This window comes from Oncorhynchus mykiss, chromosome 13, assembly GCF_013265735.2.
Source record: "Oncorhynchus mykiss isolate Arlee chromosome 13, USDA_OmykA_1.1, whole genome shotgun sequence".
NCBI classification, from domain to species: domain Eukaryota; kingdom Metazoa; phylum Chordata; class Actinopteri; order Salmoniformes; family Salmonidae; genus Oncorhynchus; species Oncorhynchus mykiss.
The window spans coordinates 51,800,298-51,823,092 of NC_048577.1; the positions used below are offsets into that span (position 1 = coordinate 51,800,298).

At 43.5% G+C, this 22,795-nt stretch overlaps 1 protein-coding gene across 2 annotated transcripts in view; it reads left to right on the plus strand.

Moving 5' to 3' along the window:
• The window catches only part of LOC118938318, a 40,070-nt gene that overhangs the window by 16,410 nt on the left and 865 nt on the right, over nt 1-22,795 (plus strand). Inside the window, exons 13-20 of one of the 2 annotated variants that reach the window (XR_005035589.1) lie at nt 1,579-1,893; nt 2,017-2,310; nt 2,449-2,748; nt 4,554-4,868; nt 4,992-5,285; nt 5,424-5,723; nt 12,072-12,210; nt 22,260-22,577. Coding sequence is in view for 1 of the 2 variants with exons in the window: in XM_036941448.1 (XP_036797343.1) it covers nt 1,579-1,893; nt 2,017-2,310; nt 2,449-2,748; nt 4,554-4,868; nt 4,992-5,285; nt 5,424-5,723; nt 22,260-22,577 (2,136 nt within the window). In the remaining variant the exon portion in view is untranslated. Of the gene's footprint in view, nt 1-1,578; nt 1,894-2,016; nt 2,311-2,448; nt 2,749-4,553; nt 4,869-4,991; nt 5,286-5,423; nt 5,724-12,071; nt 12,211-22,259; nt 22,578-22,795 lie in introns of those variants that run through there. The other variant, XM_036941448.1, reaches the window with a different exon arrangement.

Here is a 22,795-nt window from a genome sequence, read left to right on the forward strand (position 1 = left end):
TTTCAACAAATATGGATAAGAATAAGAGATAAAAGTAACAAGTAATTAAAGAGCAGCAGTAAAACATAACAATATATACAGGGGGGTGCCGGTACAGAGTCGATGTGCGGGGACACCGGTTAGTTGAGGTAGTATGTACATGTAGGTAGAGTTATTAAAGTGACTAAGCATAGATGACAAAAGGGTGGCAGTGGTGTGGAGAGGGGGGGGGGAGAGGGCAATGCAAATACTCTGGGTAGCCATTTGACTAGATATTCAGGAGTCTTACAACTTAGGGGTAGAAGCTGTTTAGATGCCTCTTGGACCTAGACCTGGCTCTCCGGTACCGCTTGCCGTGCAGAAGCAAAGAGAACAGTCTATGCCTAGGGTGGCTGGAGTCTTTGACCATTTTTCTGGCCTTCCTCTGACACCGCCTGGTATAGAGGTCATGGATGGCAGGAAGCATGGCCCCAGTGATGTAGTGGGCCGTTCGCACTACCCTCTGTAGTGCCTTGCGGATGGAGGCCGAGCAGTTGCCATACCAGGCAGTGATGCAACCAGCCAGGATGCTCTCGATGGTGCAGCTGTAGAAACCTTTGAGGATCTGAGGAACCATGCCAAATGTTTTCAGTCTTCTGAGGGGGAATAGGTTTTGTCATGCCCGCTTCACGACTGTCTTGGTGTGCTTTGACCATGTTAGTTTGTTGGTGATGTGAACACCAAGGAACTTGAAGCTCTCAACCTGCTCTACTGCAGCCCTGTCAATGGGAATGGGGGTGTGCTCGGTCCTCTTTTCCTATAGTCCACAATCATCTCCTTTGTCTTGATCATGTTGAGGTGGAGGTAGTTGTCCTGGCACCACAAAGCCATGTTTCTGACCTCCTCCCTATAGGCTGTCTCGTTGTTGTCAGTGATCAGGCCTACCACTGTTTTGTCATGGGCAAATTTAATGATGGTGTTGGAGTCTTGCCTGGCTGTGCAGTCATGAGTGAACAGGGAGTACAGGAGGGGGCAGAGCACGCACCCCCGAGTGGCCCCTGTGTTGATGATCAGCGTGGCAGATGTGTTGTTACCTACCCGTACCACCTGGGGTAGGCCTGTCAGGAAGTCCAGGATCCAGTTGCAGAGGGAGGTGTTTAGTCCCAGAGTCCTAAGCTTAGTGATGAGCTTTGAGGGCACTATGGTGTTGAATGATGAGCTGTTGTCAATTAATAGCATTCTCACCTAGGTTTTCCTTTTGTCCAGGTTGGAAAGGGCAGTAATGGAGTACAATATTGACTGCATCATCTGTTGGGGGGGTATGCAAATTGTAGTGGGTCTAGGGTTTCTGTGATAATGGTGTTGATGTGAGCCATGACCAGCCTTTCAAAGCACTTCATGGCTACATATGTGAGTGTTAAGGCTCTTTAGTCATTTAGGCAGGTTACCTTAGTGTTCTTGGGCACAGGCACTATGGTGGTCTGCTTAAAACATGTTGGTATTACAGACTCGGACAGGGAGAGTTTGAAAATGTCTATGAAGACACGTGCTAGTTGGTCATCGCATGGTCGCAGTACACTACCTGTTGATCGTTTTTCTCTGTGTGTGTGTGTTCTCCAGGACCTGCAGTGAGCAGCACTCCCACAGTTCTGATCAGGAGGTCTCTCCCAGACTTACTGGATGGAGACAGTGCTGTGCTGGAGTGTGCCATCACACAACTCTCCTCCATTGACCTCTACGTCACCTTTCAGGCCAATGGGGTTGATTTCCCTGAGAAACAGTATGTTGATCTGCCTGCCTGCAAAGATCCCCATTCAATCACCAGACACTTCTTTGTCCCCAAATCACACTGGAAGACAGACAACACTTTCACCTGTAAAGTGAACCAAGGCTACTCCAACAGCTGGGTGTCTAACTCCACAGGAAAGCTTTTTGGTAGGTGAACAACTCTCATACTTACCTTATGATAGCATCAACATTTTTTTTATATAATTCTGCTTTCCAACGTGAAATTAGGTTTCCATTGTTGGTTGAAAATGGAAAAGTGTTTGTTTCCAGGTGAACCGTCCATGGAGCTCCTTCTAGTTCGCAGTGAGGAGACGTCAGGCTCAGGGTCCCAGAAACTCATGTGTTCTGGTTGGGGCTTTAACCCTCAAATCAAGTGGCTATCAGGGTCTGAGCAGAGGTTTGCAGCAGCCAATGAGATAAGGATGGGGGAAGACGGACGTGTGGTAGTAACCAGTCATATCATAGTAGCACAGCAGGAGTGGAATCAGGGGAAGGACTTCACCTGTGAGGTCATAGACCAGGATCTTCAGAAAACTGTCAGGAAGAGCACCAGTTTATGTACAGGTAGGTTGTAAACTTATAGATATCCATTGCCTGTTTCAATTTGAGCTTTTAAAAAGTCTTAAATCAGAACCTAATTATCTGTGAGTATAAACAACTATTAATGGATTTTATATCCACCCTCATCTGTTTTCTTCTCAGCTTTTCCCTCGTTTACTCCATCCATCCACCTGGAGACCCCCAGATTCAGGACAGTGATGACACAGACTGAGGTAACAGCTACATGTGTGGTCCACTCTGCGTATGATGCCAAAGTGACCTGGCTTCTGGATGGAAAAGACCCAACCAGCAGGACCCCAGTGAACCAGGCCAGAAGCACATCTGAGAGCATAAGCGGTAACCTTACTCTTTCCTCAAGCCAATGGAAAACCCTGAACACAATAACATGCAGAGCTGAACATCGCTGCTTCAACTCCGCAGAGAAGACCAGCAAAGTTAAAGGTTAGAATGTATCTATTTTTTCATATACTCAGAGATACTGCAGCAGCCAAGCTGTCATTTATTTCAACAATTCTACCACATAAATGAAGGTGTATTGTCATTAAGCCAGATGAATATTCATTTATCCTGTTCAAATCAAATGTTATTAGTCACATGCGCTGAATACAACAGGTGTAGTAGACCTTACAGTGAAATGCTTTCTTACGAGTCCCTAACCAACAGTGCAGTTTCAACAAATATGGATAAGAATAAGAGATAAAAGTAACAAGTAATTAAAGAGCAGCAGTAAAACATAACAATATATACAGGGGGGTGCCGGTACAGAGTCGATGTGCGGGGACACCGGTTAGTTGAGGTAGTATGTACATGTAGGTAGAGTTATTAAAGTGACTAAGCATAGATGACAAAAGGGTGGCAGTGGTGTGGAGAGGGGGGGGGGAGAGGGCAATGCAAATACTCTGGGTAGCCATTTGACTAGATATTCAGGAGTCTTACAACTTAGGGGTAGAAGCTGTTTAGATGCCTCTTGGACCTAGACCTGGCTCTCCGGTACCGCTTGCCGTGCAGAAGCAAAGAGAACAGTCTATGCCTAGGGTGGCTGGAGTCTTTGACCATTTTTCTGGCCTTCCTCTGACACCGCCTGGTATAGAGGTCATGGATGGCAGGAAGCATGGCCCCAGTGATGTAGTGGGCCGTTCGCACTACCCTCTGTAGTGCCTTGCGGATGGAGGCCGAGCAGTTGCCATACCAGGCAGTGATGCAACCAGCCAGGATGCTCTCGATGGTGCAGCTGTAGAAACCTTTGAGGATCTGAGGAACCATGCCAAATGTTTTCAGTCTTCTGAGGGGGAATAGGTTTTGTCATGCCCGCTTCACGACTGTCTTGGTGTGCTTTGACCATGTTAGTTTGTTGGTGATGTGAACACCAAGGAACTTGAAGCTCTCAACCTGCTCTACTGCAGCCCTGTCAATGGGAATGGGGGTGTGCTCGGTCCTCTTTTCCTATAGTCCACAATCATCTCCTTTGTCTTGATCATGTTGAGGTGGAGGTAGTTGTCCTGGCACCACAAAGCCATGTTTCTGACCTCCTCCCTATAGGCTGTCTCGTTGTTGTCAGTGATCAGGCCTACCACTGTTTTGTCATGGGCAAATTTAATGATGGTGTTGGAGTCTTGCCTGGCTGTGCAGTCATGAGTGAACAGGGAGTACAGGAGGGGGCAGAGCACACACCCCCGAGGGGCCCCTGTGTTGATGATCAGCGTGGCAGATGTGTTGTTACCTACCCGTACCACCTGGGGTAGGCCTGTCAGGAAGTCCAGGATCCAGTTGCAGAGGGAGGTGTTTAGTCCCAGAGTCCTAAGCTTAGTGATGAGCTTTGAGGGCACTATGGTGTTGAATGATGAGCTGTTGTCAATTAATAGCATTCTCACCTAGGTTTTCCTTTTGTCCAGGTGGGAAAGGGCAGTAATGGAGTACAATATTGACTGCATCATCTGTTGGGGGGGTATGCAAATTGTAGTGGGTCTAGGGTTTCTGTGATAATGGTGTTGATGTGAGCCATGACCAGCCTTTCAAAGCACTTCATGGCTACATATGTGAGTGTTAAGGCTCTTTAGTCATTTAGGCAGGTTACCTTAGTGTTCTTGGGCACAGGCACTATGGTGGTCTGCTTAAAACATGTTGGTATTACAGACTCGGACAGGGAGAGTTTGAAAATGTCTATGAAGACACGTGCTAGTTGGTCATCGCATGGTCGCAGTACACTACCTGTTGATCGTTTTTCTCTGTGTGTGTGTGTTCTCCAGGACCTGCAGTGAGCAGCACTCCCACAGTTCTGATCAGGAGGTCTCTCCCAGACTTACTGGATGGAGACAGTGCTGTGCTGGAGTGTGCCATCACACAACTCTCCTCCATTGACCTCTACGTCACCTTTCAGGCCAATGGGGTTGATTTCCCTGAGAAACAGTATGTTGATCTGCCTGCCTGCAAAGATCCCCATTCAATCACCAGACACTTCTTTGTCCCCAAATCACACTGGAAGACAGACAACACTTTCACCTGTAAAGTGAACCAAGGCTACTCCAACAGCTGGGTGTCTAACTCCACAGGAAAGCTTTTTGGTAGGTGAACAACTCTCATACTTACCTTATGATAGCATCAACATTTTTTTTATATAATTCTGCTTTCCAACGTGAAATTAGGTTTCCATTGTTGGTTGAAAATGGAAAAGTGTTTGTTTCCAGGTGAACCGTCCATGGAGCTCCTTCTAGTTCGCAGTGAGGAGACGTCAGGCTCAGGGTCCCAGAAACTCATGTGTTCTGGTTGGGGCTTTAACCCTCAAATCAAGTGGCTATCAGGGTCTGAGCAGAGGTTTGCAGCAGCCAATGAGATAAGGATGGGGGAAGACGGACGTGTGGTAGTAACCAGTCATATCATAGTAGCACAGCAGGAGTGGAATCAGGGGAAGGACTTCACCTGTGAGGTCATAGACCAGGATCTTCAGAAAACTGTCAGGAAGAGCACCAGTTTATGTACAGGTAGGTTGTAAACTTATAGATATCCATTGCCTGTTTCAATTTGAGCTTTTAAAAAGTCTTAAATCAGAACCTAATTATCTGTGAGTATAAACAACTATTAATGGATTTTATATCCACCCTCATCTGTTTTCTTCTCAGCTTTTCCCTCGTCTACTCCATCCATCCACCTGGAGACCCCCAGATTCAGGACAGTGATGACACAGACTGAGGTAACAGCTACATGTGTGGTCCACTCTGCGTATGATGCCAAAGTGACCTGGCTTCTGGATGGAAAAGACCCAACCAGCAGGACCCCAGTGAACCAGGCCAGAAGCACATCTGAGAGCATAAGCGGTAACCTTACTCTTTCCTCAAGCCAATGGAAAACCCTGAACACAATAACATGCAGAGCTGAACATCGCTGCTTCAACTCCGCAGAGAAGACCAGCAAAGTTAAAGGTTAGAATGTATCTATTTTTTCATATACTCAGAGATACTGCAGCAGCCGTTGTCATTTATTTCAACAATTCTACCACATAAATGAAGGTGTATTGTCGGACATTTATGAAAGTTTAACTAAGTTTATTCTTCCCAAAGGGATGATACAGCTGCATTCAGACACACGTTTCCACCAGCACAAGTATATATACTCCAATTTAGACTCTCCTCCTTCTCTCCAATCCTTACATCTGTTATGGTTTGACAGGAAGAGGGTAATACGCCATAATTTCTCCCTTCAGGGTATCTGAGCTGACCTCAATCCCTCATTCACCCAATCCACAGATGTCCATCCACTTCCCCTTTAGCAATCCTGTGATTTCCTACCGTCCACCCAACATATTCGAAAACCATCTGGCTCCTACAGATAACCATTAACTTCTGACATAAAAAAAACAGTCTCTTTGACTCCTTATATACTATACTTCTGAGTACAACAATGTTCCAAGTTAAACGCAGTATCTAGCATGACCAAGAAAGATCATATAAATCTATTAGTCTATATTATCATTGCTGTTCATGTTTTTTCAGGTCTGCCTACTCCATTTGTCATGTTCGTTTCTTGGGCCAATTAACCTTTATTGGGCCAATTAACCTATCGACTTCAGAAAAACTATTTGCCCCTTAAAGGCCTAGCTTTACAATAAAACTCCTTGTCTGATTAGATACCCGGTGCATGTTTACAGTAACAAATGTGTTTTAAGAGGAATAGAAGTGGCTAACAACAAATGCATGATTACATCTTAAAATAGCCAATGACCACTTGAAGAGCTTTGCAGAGCTGATCATTGCTCGCTGGAACATTTGTGTCATTGTCACCGGCTACAAAACAAGTAGGACTGTCCTTGACTAAATAACATCTTGGTCGATCGAGAGTCATCTGTTCTTTCAACCAATCGATTGGTAGAAATTTGAAAACGTGTATTTTTCCACATATAGACACACCCTATGATTTAATAAAATCAACTATATTTAGGCTACAGAGCTTGTCTGATATATTTAAGCACTTAAAAATTAAGACAAACATATTACTCAAGAGGAAGCCAGAGAGCAATATAAACCTGTACATGACTCTCCTCCTCTTGCTGCCCTCTGCTGCTGGCTTTTGTTGATTCTGCCATTATGCTTCTGAAGTTGCAGGTAATAGGCTACACCAGCGGTCGGCAAACTTGGAGTGCCAATTTATCGTACCATTTCTACTGATCTCCGTGCAAGTTATGATTTTATATACACATTTTTGTTAAAGTTTAATTTAATTCAATTTATAATAAAGTCTTCATATCTCAATCTATTTCATGTGGCTAATCATTGTACCTGAATGACAATTAGACTATTCTAAAAGTAACTTCTTATTACCATTGCCAACATGTAAAAATCGCCTCCATAAAGCCAACAAATAAAACATTGCAGCCTGCAGGTAGAAAATATCTTAATTAAAATGTAACATAAATCTCTCCTATAAATCATGCATGGTCTGTCTGCAAGGACATTGAAACATTGTATCAACTTGGTCCAGCAGGTAGCTGGTGCTAGCAAACTTACTACATTGTATAAAATATTCTGAGCCCTCAGTTTCTAGTGCCAGTACCAGTGTCGGTGAGCTCCGTACAGACAGCTGTATACTATTTTCACAAGGGATAAGAAGTAATCAGGCAGGCATATTTTATGAGGTTTCAACCAGATTGGAACATGACATTTCTTCCTCTTTCATGCTGAGTGATTAGTAGCGTAGGCCTACTTCTATGCTTAGTCAGGTGTATGTCCTTACTCAAGATTAACAGGAGTGATCCAAACGAAAGACAATGAATACATTGACAACTCATAAATGGAATGAAATAAACCAAAACTTGTTTTGCGTAAGTGTAGCCTAGATTGTGCGCTCTGCGTAAAACTACGTCACAATAATAATATATTGAATGCACTATCAGAAATTAACGTAACCAAACATTAGTTTTAAAATTATGGGAATTAACAGTAAATGTGATACTGGTGTGCCATCCCCACGTCCTCCGCAATGGATTAGTCAACTGAGACGGGAGTGAATCAGACAGGTTTGTTGTGTGCCATAAAAAAATATATTTTAATAACTGTGACTGTTCAACTAAAATATCTTGGTAGACCAACAGTTGATCGACCAAACAATCGACCATTCGACTAAATGGAGTCAGCCCTAAAAACAAGTCATTTAGGCCAATTAAACAAAGACAGGTCAGGTACAGTGCCTTGCAAAAGTATTCAGCCCCTTGGCGTTTTGCCTATTTTTTTTTTTATATCACAAACTGTAATTTAAATAGATTTTTATTTGGATTTCATGTAATGGACATAGACAAAATAGTCCAAATTGGTGAAGTGAAATAAAAATTGTTCAATTTTTTTTTTACCGGAAAAGTGGTTTGTGCATATGTATTCACCCCCGTTGCTATGAAGCCCATAAATGAGATCTGGTGCAATTACCTTCAGTAGTTACATAATTAGTTAGATTGCACACAGGTGGACTTTATGTAAGTGTCACATGATCTCAGTAATATGTGTGTTCTGAAAGGCCCCAGAGTTTGCAACACCATTAAGCAAGGGGCACCACGAAGCAATGAAAACCATAAAAAAATATCAGAAACTTTGAACATCCCACGGAGCACCATTTTAAATCCATTATTAAAAAATGGAAAGAATATGGCACCACAAAAAACATGCCAAGAGAGTGCCGCCCACCAAAACTCCCGGACCAGGCAAGGAGGGCACTAATCAGAGTCAACAAAGAGACCAAAGCTAACCCTGCAAAGCTCCACAGCGTAGATTGGAGTATCTGTTCATAGGACCACTTTAAGCCATACACTCCACAGAGCTGGGCTTTACAGGAGAGTGGCCAGAGAAAAAGCCATTGCTTAAATAAAAATAAACAAACACATTTGGTGTTCACCTAAAGGCATGTGGGATACTCCCCAAACATGTGGAAGAAGGTACTCTGGTCAGATGAGACTAAAATTGAGCTTTTTGGCCATCAAGGAAAACTCTGGCTGGCGCAAACCCAACACCTCTCATCGCCCCGAGAACACCATTCCCACAGTGAAGCATGGTGGTGGCAGCATCATGCTGTGGGGATATTTTTCATTGGCAGGGACTGGGAAACTGGTCAGAATTGAAGAAATTATGGATGGTGCTAAATACAGGGAAATTCTTGAGGGAAACCTGTTTGTCTTCCAGAGATTTGAGACTGGGATGGAGGTTCACCTTCCAGAAGGACAATGGCCCTAAGCATACTGTTAAAGCAACACTTGAGTGGTTTAAGGGGAAACATTTAAATGTCTTGGAATGGCCTAGTCAAAGCCCAGACCTCAATCCAATTGAGAATCTGTGGTATTACTTAGATTGCTGTACACCAGCGGAACCCATCCAACTTGAAGGAGCTGGAGCAGTTTTGCCTTGAAGAATGGGCAAAAATCCCAGTGGCTAGATTTGCCAAGCTTATAGAGACGTATCCCAAGAGACTTGCAGCTGTAATTGCTGCAAAAAGTGTCTCTACAAGGTATTGACTTTGGGGGGGTCAATAGTTATGTACCCTCAAGTTTTCCGTTTTTTTGTCTTATTTCTTGTTTCACAAAAAAAGATTTTGCGTCTTCAAAGTGGTAGGCATGTTGTGTAAATCAAATGATACAAACCCCCCAAAAAATCAATTGTAATTTCAGGTTGTAAAAAACAAAATAGTAAAAATGCCAATGGGGTGAATACTTTCTCAAGCCACTGTATGAGTTTGATTGTGCTGTAGGTGATAGAACTAGGATGAGGGTTGGAGTGGCAGTAACCTTCCCATACATTTGAGTCGTTAGGTAATTTAACCATGTCTACTCAGCACATAGTGTTGAGTGCTTTGCTTTCTCTGCATGCATAATCCTGTGATGTCCACAGTCTTAACTGCTTGATCATTTTAATAATTGAATCATGTGGGCCTATACATTGATTGGTCGACAGATTTGAGACATGATACTTTAGTCCATAAGCAAGTGACACAATTCAAGTCACTTTATGGACAGAGTTTTGACCTTTCCATCTCCACCACTAACACTCCCGAATAACACACACACACACACACACACACACACACACACACACACACACACACACACACACACACACACACACACACACACACACACATAGTATAACAGCAAAATAGGCTATCAAAGTGTATAGTTTAAAAGTTGGTAGGCGCATTGTGCACAAAGTGTAGAACTTGATTCCCAGCAATTGATTGCCCAGATGGAAGCCATATTAACACTATTCCATTCTAGTGTACTTCTTCCTCTCAGCCTCTGCATACACCTGTGTACAGGGATGTTTTTTCATCAGCATCTGCATTCATATACAGTGGGGAGAACAAAAATCATGTAGAGGTCTATAATTTTTATCATAGGTACACTTCAACTGTGGGAGACGGAATCTAAAACAAAAATCCAGAAAATCACATTGTATGATTTAAGTAATTCATTTGCATATTATTGCATGACATAAGTGTTTGATACATCAGAAAAGCATAACTTAATATTAGGTACAGAAACCTTTATTTGCAATTACAGAGATCATACGTTTCCTGTAGTTCTTGACCAGGTTTGCACACACTGCAGCAGGGATTTTGGCCCACTCCCGGGGCTGTCGGGGCTGTCGCTGGGCAATACGGATTTCAGCTCCCTCCAAAGATTTTCTATTGGGTTCAGGTCTGGAGACTGGCTAGGCCACTCCAGGACCTTGAGATGCTTCTTACGGAGCCACTCCTTATTTGCCCTGGCTGTATGTTTCGGATCGTTGTCATGCTGGAGGACCCAGCCACGACCCATCTTCAATGCTCTTTTACTGAGGGAAGGAGGTTGTTGGCCAAGATCTCGCGATACATGGCCCCATCCATCCTCCCCTCAATATGGTGCAGTCGTCCTGTCCCCTTTGCAGAAAAGCATCCCCAAAGAATGATGTTTCCACCACCATGCTTCACGGTTGGGATGGTGTTCTTGGGGTTGTACTCATCCTTCTTCTTCCTCCAAAAACAGCGAGTGTAGTTTAGACCAAAAAGCTCTATTTTGGTCTCATCAGACCACATGACCTTCTCCCATTCCTCCTCTGGATCATCCAGATGGTCATTGGCAAACTTCAGACGGGCCTGGACATGCGCTGGCTTGAGCAGGGGGACCTTGTGTGCGCTGCAGGATTTTAATCGATGACGGCACCGTGTGTTACTAATGGTTTTCTTTGAGACTGTGGTCCTAGCTCTCTTCAGGTCATTGACCAGGTCCTGCCGTGTAGTTCTGGGCTGATCCCTCACCTTCCGCATGATCATTGATGCCCCACGAGGTGAGATTTTGCATGGAGCCCCAGACCGAGGGTGATTGACCGTCATCTTGAACTTCTTCCATTTTCTAATAATTGTGCCAACAGTTGTTGCCTTCTCACCAAGCTGCTTGCCTATTGTCCTGTAGCCCATCCCAGCCTGGTGCAGGTCTACAATTTTATCCTTGATGTCCTTACACAGCTCTCTGGTCTTGGCCATTGTGGAGAGGTTGGAGTCTGTTTGATTGGGTGTGTGGACAGTTGTCTTTTATACAGGTAACGAGTTCAAACAGGTGCAGTTAATAGTGGAGAACAGGAGGGCTTCTCAAAGATAAACTAACAGGTCTGTGAGAGACGGAATTCTTACTGGTTGGTAGGTGATCAAATGCTTATGTCATGCAATGAAATGCAAATGAAATACTTAAAAATCATACAATGTGATTTTCTGGATTTTTGTTTTAGATTCTGTCTCTCACAGTTGAAGAGTACCTAAGATAAAAATTACAGACCTCTACATGCTTTGAAAGTAGGAAAACCTGCAAAATCGGCAATGTATCAAATACTTGTTCTCCCCACTGTTCGTGTTTGTTTGTTATTCAGTTGAGCATCCGCCCGTCTCCCCGTCTCTTTTTGTAATGACCCCCTCAGAAGAGGAGATGCATGACAAAACAGCTTCCTTCGCCTGCTTAGCAAGGGACTTTTCACCCAAAGATCATGAGATTACATGGCTGAAGAACAATAAGCCAATAGCCAAGGGTGTCACATTCTGACCTTAGTTCTTTTGTTATGTCTTTGTTTTAGTCAGGTCAGGGCGTGAGTTGGGTGGGTAGTCTATGTTCTTTTTTCTATGTTGTGGTTTTGTGTTTGGCCTGGTATGGTATGGTTCTCAATCAGAGGCAGGTGTCGTTCGTTGTCTCTGATTGAGAATCATACTTAGGTAACCTTTTCCCACCTGTGTTTTGTGGGTGATTGTTTTCTGTTTTGTGTCTTCACCAGACAGGACTGTTTCGTTTCGTTATTAATTATTTTCCTGTTGGAGAAAACCCCTTCACAACAGTTGGCCAGATCAAGAACATTCAAGAGAAGACTTCACCAGAGTAAATACTGACGGTTTACCACAAGATGTGAACCATTGGTAAGATTCAAAAACAGGAAGACCAGATTAGAGTTTGCCAAACAGCATAAAAAAAGCCTGTACAGTTATGGAACAACATCATATGGACAGATGAGACAATGATCAGCTTGTACCAGAATGATGGGAAGAGGAGAGTATGGAGTGAAGTATACCACCTCATCTGTGAATCATGTTGGCGGTAGTGTTATGGCGTGGACATGTATGGCTGCCAATGGAACTGGTTCCCTTGTATTTATTGATGTGACTGCTGACAAAAGCACCAGGATGGTTTCTGAAGTGTTTAGGTCTATATTATCTGCTCAGATTCAGCCAAATGCTTCAAAACCCATTGGACGGCGCTTCACAGTGCAGATAGACAATGACCTGAAGCATACTGCGAAACAGGTCTATACATAGAGGACTGTACTACAATTGATGTCATGCTCATATTTTTATTTCACCTCTATTTAACCAGGTAGGCCAGTTGAAAACAAGTTCTCATTTACAACTGCAACCCTTCCAAGATAAAGCAAAGCGGTATGTCAAAAAACAACAGAGTTACACATGGGATTAATAAAAGTACAGTCAATAACACAATAGAAAAAATCTATATACAGTGTGTGCAAATGTAGTAAGGAGACACGGCAATAAATAGGCCAATAGTAGCGAAGTAATTACAATTTAGCAAATTAACACTGGAGTTATAGATGTGCTGATGATGATGTGCAAGTAAAACTACTGGTGAGCAAAAAAGTAAATCAAAACAATATGGGGATGAGGTAGGTAGTTGGATGGGCTATTTACAGATGGGCTGTGTACAGCTGCAGCGAACGGTAAGCTACTCCAATAGCTAATGCTTAAATTTAGTGAGGGAGATATGTCTCCAACTTCAGTGATTTTTGCAATTTGTTCCTGTCATTGGCAGCAGAGAACTGGGAGGAAAGGCGGCCAAAGTAGGTGTTGGCTTTGGGGATGACCAGTGAGAAACACCTGCTGGAGCGCGTGCTACGGGTGGGTGTTATGGTGACCAGTGAGCTGAGATAAGGCGGAGCTTTACCTAGCATAGATTTATAGATGACCTGGAGCCAGTGGGTCTGGCGACAAATATGTAGCGAGGGCCAGCCGACGAGAGCATTCAGGTCGCAGTGGTGGGTGGTATATGGGGCTTTGGTGACAAAACGGATGGCACTGTGATAGATTGCATACAGTTTGCTGACTAAAGTGTTGGAGGCTATTTTGTAAATGACATCGCCGAAGTCGAGGATCGGTAGGATAGTCATTTTTACGAGGGTATGTTTGGCAGCGTGAGTGAAGGAGGCTTTCTTGCGAAATAGGAAGCCAATTCTAGATTTAATTTTGGATTGGAGATGCTTAATGCAAGTCTGGAAGGAGAGTTTACAGTCGTCCACATCACCCGCAGCAAGAGCGACATCATTGATATACAGTGCCTTGCGAAAGTATTCGGCACCCTTGAACTTTGCGACCTTTTGCCACATTTCAGGCTTCAAACATACAGATATAAAACTGTATTTTTTTGTGAAGAATCAACAACAAGTGGGACACAATCATGAAGTGGAACGACATTTATTGGATATTTCAAACCTTTTTAACAAATCAAAAACAGAAAAATTGGGCGTGCAAAATTATTCAGCCCCTTTACTTTCAGTGCAGCAAACTCTCTCCAGAAGTTCAGTGAGGATCTCTGAATGATCCAATGTTGACCTAAATGACTAATGATGATAAATAAAATCCACCTGTGTGTAATCAAGTCTCCGTATAAATGCACCTGCACTGTGATAGTCTTAGAGGTCCGTTAAAAGCGCAGAGAGCATCATGAAGAACAAGGAACACACCAGGCAGGTCCGAGATACTGTTGTGAAGAAGTTTAAAGCCGGATTTGGATACAAAAAGATTTCCCAAGCTTTAAACATCCCAAGGAGCACTGTGCAAGCGATAATATTGAAATGGAAGGAGTATCAGACCACTGCAAATCTACCAAGACCTGGCTGTCCCTCTAAACTTTCAGCTCATACAAGGAGAAGACTGATCAGAGATGCAGCCAAGAGGCCCATGATCACTCTGGATGAACTGCAGAGATCTACAGCTGAGGTGGGAGACTCTGTCCATAGGACAACAATCAGTCGTATATTGCACAAATCTGGCCTTTATGGAAGAGTGGCAAGAAGAAAGCCATTTCTTAAAGATATCCATAAAAAGTGTCGTTTAAAGTTTGCCACAAGCCACCTGGGAGACACACCAAACATGTGGAAGAAGGTGCTCTGGTCAGATGAAACCAAAATTGAACTTTTTGGCAACAATGCAAAACGTTATGTTTGGCGTAAAAGCAACACAGCTCATCACCCTGAACACACCATCCCCACTGTCAAACATGGTGGTGGCAGCATCATGGTTTGGGCCTGCTTTTCTTCAGCAGGGACAGGGAAGATGGTTAAAACTGATGGGAAGATGGATGGAGCCAAATACAGGACCATTCTGGAAGAAAACCTGATGGAGTCTGCAAAAGACCTGAGACTGGGACGGAGATTTGTCTTCCAACAAGACAATGATCCAAAACATAAAGCAAAATCTACAATGGAATGGTTCAAAAATAAACATATCCAGGTGTTAGAATGGCCAAGTCAAAGTCCAGACCTGAATCCAATCGAGAATCTGTGGAAAGAACTGAAAACTGCTGTTCACAAATGCTCTCCATCCAACCTCACTGAGCTCGAGCTGTTTTGCAAGGAGGAATGGGAAAAAATGTCAGTCTCTCGATGTGCAAAACTGATAGAGACATACCCCAAGCGACTTACAGCTGTAATCGCAGCAAAAGGTGGCGCTACAAAGTATTAACTTAATTAAGGGGGCTGAATAATTTTGCACGCCCAATTTTTCAGTTTTTGATTTGTTAAAAAAGTTTGAAATATCCAATAAATGTCGTTCCACTTCATGATTGTGTCCCACTTGTTGTTGATTCTTCACAAAAAAATACAGTTTTATATCTTTATGTTTGAAGCCTGAAATGTGGCAAAAGGTCGCAAAGTTCAAGGGGGCCGAATACTTTCGCAAGGCACTGTATACAGAGAAAAGAGTCGGCCCAAGAATTGAACCCTGTGGTACCCCCATAGAGACAGCCAGAGGTCCAGACAACAGGCCCTCCGATTTGACACACTGAACTCTGTCTGAGAAGTAGTTGGTGAACCAGGCGAGGCCGTCATTTGAGAAACCAAGCTGAGTTGCATCCGTGACCAGCTCGGAAACCGGATTGCACAAAGGAAAAGGTACAGTGGGATTCGAAATGGTCAGTGATCTGTTTGTTAACTTGGCTTTCGAAGACTTTAGAAAGGCAGGGCAGGATAGGTATAGGTCTATAACAGTTTTTGTCTCGAGTGTCACCCCCTTTGAAGAGGATGATAACTGCGGCAGCTTTCCAAACTGTACGGATCTCGGACGATACGAAAGAGAGGTTGAACAGACTAGTAATCGTGGTTGCAACAATGGCGGCGGATAATTTTAGAAAGAGAGGGTCCAGGTTGTCTAGCCCAGCTGATTTGTACGGGTCCAGGTTTTGCCACTCTTTCAGAACATCTGCTATCTGGATTTGGGTGAAAGAGAAGCTGTGGAGGCTTGGGAAAGTAGCTGCAGCGAGTGCGGAGCTGTTTGCCGGGGTTGGGGTAGCCAGGAGGAAGGCATGGCCAGCCGTAGAGAAATGCTTATTGAAATTCTCGATTATCGTGGATTTATCGGTAGTGACAGTGTATCCTAGCCTCATTGCAGTGGGCAGCTGGGAGGAGGTGCTCTTTTTCTCCATGGACTTTAATGTCCCATGTCCCACTTTTTGGAGTTAGAGCTACAGGATGCAAATTTCTGTTTGAAAAAGCTATCTTGTGCGTTCCTAACTGACTGTGTATTGGTTCCTAACTTCCCTGAAAAGTTGCGTATTGTGGGGACTCTTCGATGCTAGTGCAGTATGCCACAGGATGGTTTTTATGCTGGTTGAGGGCTGTCAGGTCTAGAGTGAACCAAGGGCTATATCTGTTCTTAGTTCTACATTTTTTGAAAGGGGCATGTTTATTTAAGATGGTGAGGAAATTACTTTTAAAGAATAGTCAGGCATCCTCTACTGACGGGATGAGGTCAATATCCTTCCAGGATACCCGGTCCAGGTTGATTTAAAAGGCCTGCTCGCAGAAGTGTTTAGGGAGCGTTTGACAGTGATGAGGGGTGGTCGTTTGACCGCGGACCCATAATGGATGCAGGCAGTGGTCGCTGTTATCCTGATTTGAAAACCGCAGAGGTGTATTTGGAGGGCAAGTAGCTCAGGATAACATCTATGAGGGTTCCCATGTTTATGGATTTAGGGTTGTACCTGGTGGGTTCCTTGATAACTTGTGTGAGATTGAGGGCATCTAGTTTAGATTGTAGGACGGCCGGGGTGTAACCTCTTATGGCATTGGGCAGTATTGAGTAGCTTGGATGAATAAACTGCTCAGAGTAAGCGGCCTGCTCCCAGTTGCTAATATATGCATATTATTAGTATATTTAGAGGATAGAAAACACTCTGAAGTTTCTAAAACTGTTTTATTGATGTCTGTGAGTATAACAGAACTCATATGGCAGGCAAAAACCTGAGAAAAAATCCAAACAAGGAAGTGGGAAATCTGAGGTTGGTTGATTTTCAACTTAGCCCCTATCGAATACACAGTGGGATATGGGTCAAGTTGCACTTCCTAAGGCTTCCACTAGATGTCAACCGTCTTTAGAAACTGGTTTGAGGCTTCCACTGTGAAGTGAGGCGGAATGAGAGCTGAATGAGTCAGGAGTCTGGCAGAGAGCCACGCACTGGTCATGTGCATTTCACATGAGAGCGACCTGTGTTCCATTGCTGTTCTACAGACCTAGGAATTCTCCGGTTGGAACGTTATTGAAGATTTATGATAAAAACATCCTAAAGATTGATTCTATACATAGTTTGAAATGTTTCTACGATCTGTAATATAGCTTCTGAAACTTTTCGTCCGACGTTCGGCTGGACCTGCACGCTCGTTTGGATTTGTGTACTAAACACCCTAACAAAAGTAGCTATTTGGACATAAATGATGGACATTATCGAACAAATCAAACATTTTTTGTGGAACTAGGATTCCTGGGAGTGCATTCTGATGAAGATCATCAAAGGTAAGTGAATATTTATATTGTTATTTCTGATTTCTGTTGACTCCAACATGGCGGATATATATATATATTTTTCTGAGCTTCCTTCTCAGATTATTGCATGATTTGCTTTTTCCATAAAGTTTTTTAAAATCTGACACAGTGGTTGCATTAAGGAGAAGTGGATCTCTAATTCAATGTGTAACACTTGTATTTTCATCAACATTTATGATGAGTATTTCTGTAAATTGAAGTGGCTATGCAAAATCACTGGACGTGGAACTACTCCAATGTAAAGATTTTTTATATAAATATGAACTTTATCAAACAAAACAGACATGTATTGTGTAACATGAAGTACTATGAGTGTCATCTAATGAAGATCATCAAAGGTTAGTGATTAATTTAATCTCTATTTGTGCTTTTGTGACTCCTATCTTTGGCTGGGGAAATGGCTGTGTTTTTCTGTGGCTTGATGGTGACCTAACATAATCGTTTGTGGTGCTTTCGCTGTATTTTTTACATCAGACACTGTGACTCGATTAACGAGAATTTTAACTTTAAAATGGTGTAAAATACTTGTATGCTTGAGGAATTTAATTGTGAGATTTTTGTTGTTTTGAATTTGGCGCCCTGCACTTTCACTGGCTGTTGTCATATCGATCCTGTTAATGGGATTTCAGCCATAAAAAGTTTTAAGCATATCCCAGTTTAGGTCACCTGACAGAACGAACTCTGAAGATAGAAGGGGGGGCAATCAATTCACATATGGTGTCCAGGGCACAGCTGGGAGCTGAGGGGGGGCTATAACAGGCAGAAATAGTGAGACTTATTTCTGGAGAGATTCATTTTTAAAATTAGAACCTCGAACTGTTTGGGCATAAACCTGGAAAGTATGACAGCCTGAAAAGTTCTATATCTGCAGTTGATTGCAACTCCGCCCCCTTTGGCAGTTCTATCTTGACGGAAAACGTAGTTGTGGATGGAAATCTCTGAATTTTTGGTGGATTTCCTAAGCCAGGATTCAAATCAAATCAAATCAAATGTATTTATAAAGCCCTTCGTACATCAGCTGATATCTCAAAGTGCTGTACAGAAACCCAGCCTAAAACCCAAAACAGCAAGCAATGCAGGTGTAGAAGCACGGTGGCTAGGAAAAACTCCCTAGAAAGGCCAAAACCTAGGAAGAAACCTAGAGAGGGACCAGGCTATGAGGGGTGGCCAGTTGTCTTCTGGCTGTGCCGGGTGGAGATTATAACAGAACATGGCCAAGATGTTCAAATAAATGACCAGCTTGGTCAAATAATAATAATCACAGTAGTTGTCGAGGGTGCAGCAAGTCAGCACCTCAGGAGTAAATGTCAGTTGGCCTTTCATAGCCGATAATTAAGAGTATCTCTACCGCTCCTGCAGTCTCTAGAGAGTTGAAAACAGTAGGTCTGGGACAGGGAGCACATCCGGTGAACAGGTCAGGGTTCCATAACCGCAGGCAGAACAGTTGAAACTGGAGCAGCAGCACGGCCAGGTGGACTGGGGACAGCAAGGACATCAGGGTTGGCAGAGTGTTCTGAAGCAGTGAGTAAAACAAACTTAGGGAGGAGGCTTCTGATGTTAACATGCATGAAACCAAGGCTTTTACAGTTACAGAAGTCAACAAATGAGATTGCCTGGGGACACACAGGGCCTGGGTTAACCTCTACATCACCCGAGGAACAGAGGAGGAGTAGGATGAGACGTTGGGGGCAGAGAATAACTTGAGCAGAATTCTGGGCGTGGTAGAATAGATTCAAGGCATAATGTACAGACGGATATGGTAGGATGCGGGTACAGTGGAGGTAAACCTAGGCATTGAGTGACGATAAGAGAGGTTGCATCTCTGGAGGCACTAATTATGCTAGGTGAGGTCACCGCATGTGTGGAAGGTGAGACAAAAGAGCTCCGCAGTAAAATAAAACAATGATAACTACCCTAAACAACAATATACAAGGCATATTTACATCAGAGAGAGAGGCATAAAGCAATCACAAGTGTTGATTGGGAGAGCTAGCTAAGACAATGGGTAAGACAACAGCTAATCCGCTAAGACAACAACAAAATGGCGATGAATGGGCAGAGACGGTCAGTTAACTACACACAGGGCATGAGTTCGAGGCTGGGACCGACAGATAAACAATATAAACAAAAATGGAGTATCGTGATTAATGAACAGTCTAGCAGGCATCAGCTACAGTTGAAGTCAGAAGTTTAAAAATAGTTTTTCAACCACTACACAAATTTCTTGTTAACAAACTATAGTTTTGGCAAGTTGGTTAGGTCATCTACTTTGTGCATGACACAAGTAATTTTTCCAACAATTGTTTACAGACAGATTAATTCACTGTATCACAATTCCAGTGGGTCAGACGTTTACATATACTAAGTTGACTGTGCCTTTAAACTGCTTGGAAAGTTCCAGAAAATAATGTCATGGCTTTAGAAGATTCTGATGGGCTATTTGACATAATTTGAGTCAATTGGATGTGTACCTTTTGGATGTATTCAAGGCCTACCTTCAAACTCACTGCCTCTTTGCTTGACATCATGGGAAAATCAAAACAAATCAACCAAGACCTCAGAAAATAAAATTGTTGACTTCCACAAGTCTGGTTCATCCTTGGGAGCAATTTCCAAACGCCTGAAGGTACCATGTTCATCTGTACAAACAATAGTATGCAAGTATAAACACCATGGGACCACGCAGCCGTCATTCCGCTCGGGAAGGAGACGCATTCTGTCTCCTATAGAGGAACGATCTTTGGTGCGAAAAGTGCAAATCAATCCTAGAACAACAGCAAATTACCTTGTGAAGATGCTGGAGGAAACAGGTACAAAACCATCTATATCCACAGTAAAGAGAGTCCTATATCGACAACCTGAAAGGCCGCTTGGCAAGGAAGAAGCCACTGTTCCAAATCCGCCATAAAAAAAGCCAAACTACTGTTTGCAACTGCACATGGGGACAAAGATCGTACTTTTTGGTGAAATGTCTTCTGGTCTAATGAGGGAAAAAAAAGAACTGTTTGTCCATAATGACCATCGCTATGCTTGGAGGAAAAAGGGGAAGCTTGCAAGCTGAAGAACACCATCCAAACCGTGAAGCACGGGGTGGCAGCATCATGTTGTGGGGGTGCTTTGCTGCAGAAGGGACTGGTGCACTTCACAAAATAGATGGCATTATGAGGTAGGAAAATTATGTGGCTATATTGAAGCAACATCTCAAGACATCAGTCTGGAAGTTAAAGCTTTGTCTCAAATGGGTCTTCCAAATGGACAATGACCCCAAGCATACTTCCAAAGTTGTGGAAAAATGTCTTAAGGGCAACAAAGTCAAGTTATTGGAGTGGCCATCACAAAGCCCTGACCTCAATCCTATAGAAATTTTGTGGGCAGAACTGAAAAAGCGTGTGCGAGCAAGGAGGCCGACTCTGTTACACCAGCTCTGTCAGGAGGAATGGGCCAAAATTCACCCAACTTATTGTGGGAAGGTTGTGGAAGGCTACCCGAAACGTTTGACCCAAGTTAAACAATTTAAAGGCAATGCTATCAAATTGTAATCTAGTATATGTAAACTTCTGACCCACTGGGAATGTGATGAAAGAAATTAAAGCTGAAATAAATAATTCTCTACTATTATTCTGACATTTCACATTATTAAAATAAAGTGGTGATCCTAACTGACTTAAGGCAGGGATTTTTTACTAAGATTAAATGTCAGGAATTGTGAAAAACTGACTTTAAAGGTATTTGGCTATGGTGTATGTAAACTTCCGACTTCAACTGTATGTAGCCAGGTGATAGTAAGGTCCAATGAACAGCAATTGATGAAACAGGGAAGCCGATAGGTAGTTGTTACTACGCTATCAAGCAGGAGACACGGCTTTCATAAAGTTAGCAGGCCGGGGCTAGCAGAAGCGTCTTCACCGACGTCCGACAAATGCCGGTTGAGACAACATCGGACGGGATCGGTCGGAAGACCAGTCGTAATGGATCGGCGAGGCTCCGTGTCGACAAAGGGTCCAGGCCAATTGGCAAAAGAGGTATTGAAGCTGGAGTAATTTAATTTGCTAGCCAGGAGATGCACCTGGCTCAAGGCTAACTGGTGCTAGCTTCAGGACAAGGGCGTTAGCCACTATAGCCACTCGGTAGCAGCTAGCTAGCTGCGATGATTCGATGCAAAGGTCCAGAGCTTACGGCAGGAATCGGGTGATGTAGTGGCTTCCTAGTTGTGTTAGTGAAGAGTCCAGGAGGCGTCAGCTGTGTAGCCGAGTGTTCATAGGGTCCACTGAGCAGGCCGGGAGATGGGCCTGGCTCAAGGCTAGCTTCAGGGCTGGGCAACTCGGTAGCAGGTAGCTAGCTGCAATGATCTGGAGTAAAGGTCCAGAGCTTACGGCAGGAATCTGGTGATGTAGTGGAGAAAAGCAGTCCGGTATGCTCAGGGTTGATATCACGCTGTGCAGACTGGCGGGTATTATCTGGGCTAAAAGTGTCTGGTGTCTGAGATAAAGGTAAAGACCGCTAGCAGTGGCTAACAATGACTAAATAGCTGGTACCTAATTAGCTGGTTAGCATCTGATGGCTAGGTTCTGATGGAAGTTATAGCTGTAAGGTCTAAAAATTGCAGATCCGTATCACTTTGGGTGAGGCGGGTTGCCGGAAGGTATATTTAATTTAAAAATGGAAAAAGAGATTTCAATATTTTTCACTGTATAACCAAAAAAAAAAAAAAAAAAAAACGAAAAATACTGAATTTGCATGGGACAACGACAAAACACGTCTACACTGCTATGACATCTTGGATGCGACCTCTATTATTTAGTGTAGTTCCTCATCAGTAATATCAACATGTCATGCTTTCCCACTGCTTCTCTCCTTTTCAGAACCACTGATGGTGACTCTGAACCCACCGAGTGTGAGAGAGGTGTTCTTTGACAACCAAGCAGTGCTGGACTGTGTCATCACTGGTACAGACCAGGACACAGTGTCTGGTACCACTATCACCTGGCAGGTCAACGGACAGGCCAAGACGAGTGGCATCATTCTGAAACCTATTGAATCAAAGGGTAACATGAACAGCAGGGTCAGTACTCTGACCATAGACCAGACAGAGTGGACCAATGTGAACAAAGTCCAGTGTTCTGCCATGAAGAGAGGTGAAGTCACACCGGTCATTCAGGACCTCAGCTTTACCAAAGGAAGTAGGTCACTGAGACGTCTCAATGTGGTTGTGATAAGTGGTCACATACTCCAGGTTCTGGAGAGGGAGGCACAGGATGTGCAGACTTTTGCTCCAGCCCAGCACTAACACATCTGAGTCAGCAAATCAACTAATCATTAACTAATCATCACCTTTCCTTAGTTGAATCAGGTGTGTTAGTGCTGGACTAGAACATAAACCTGCACACCCCTGTGTTGC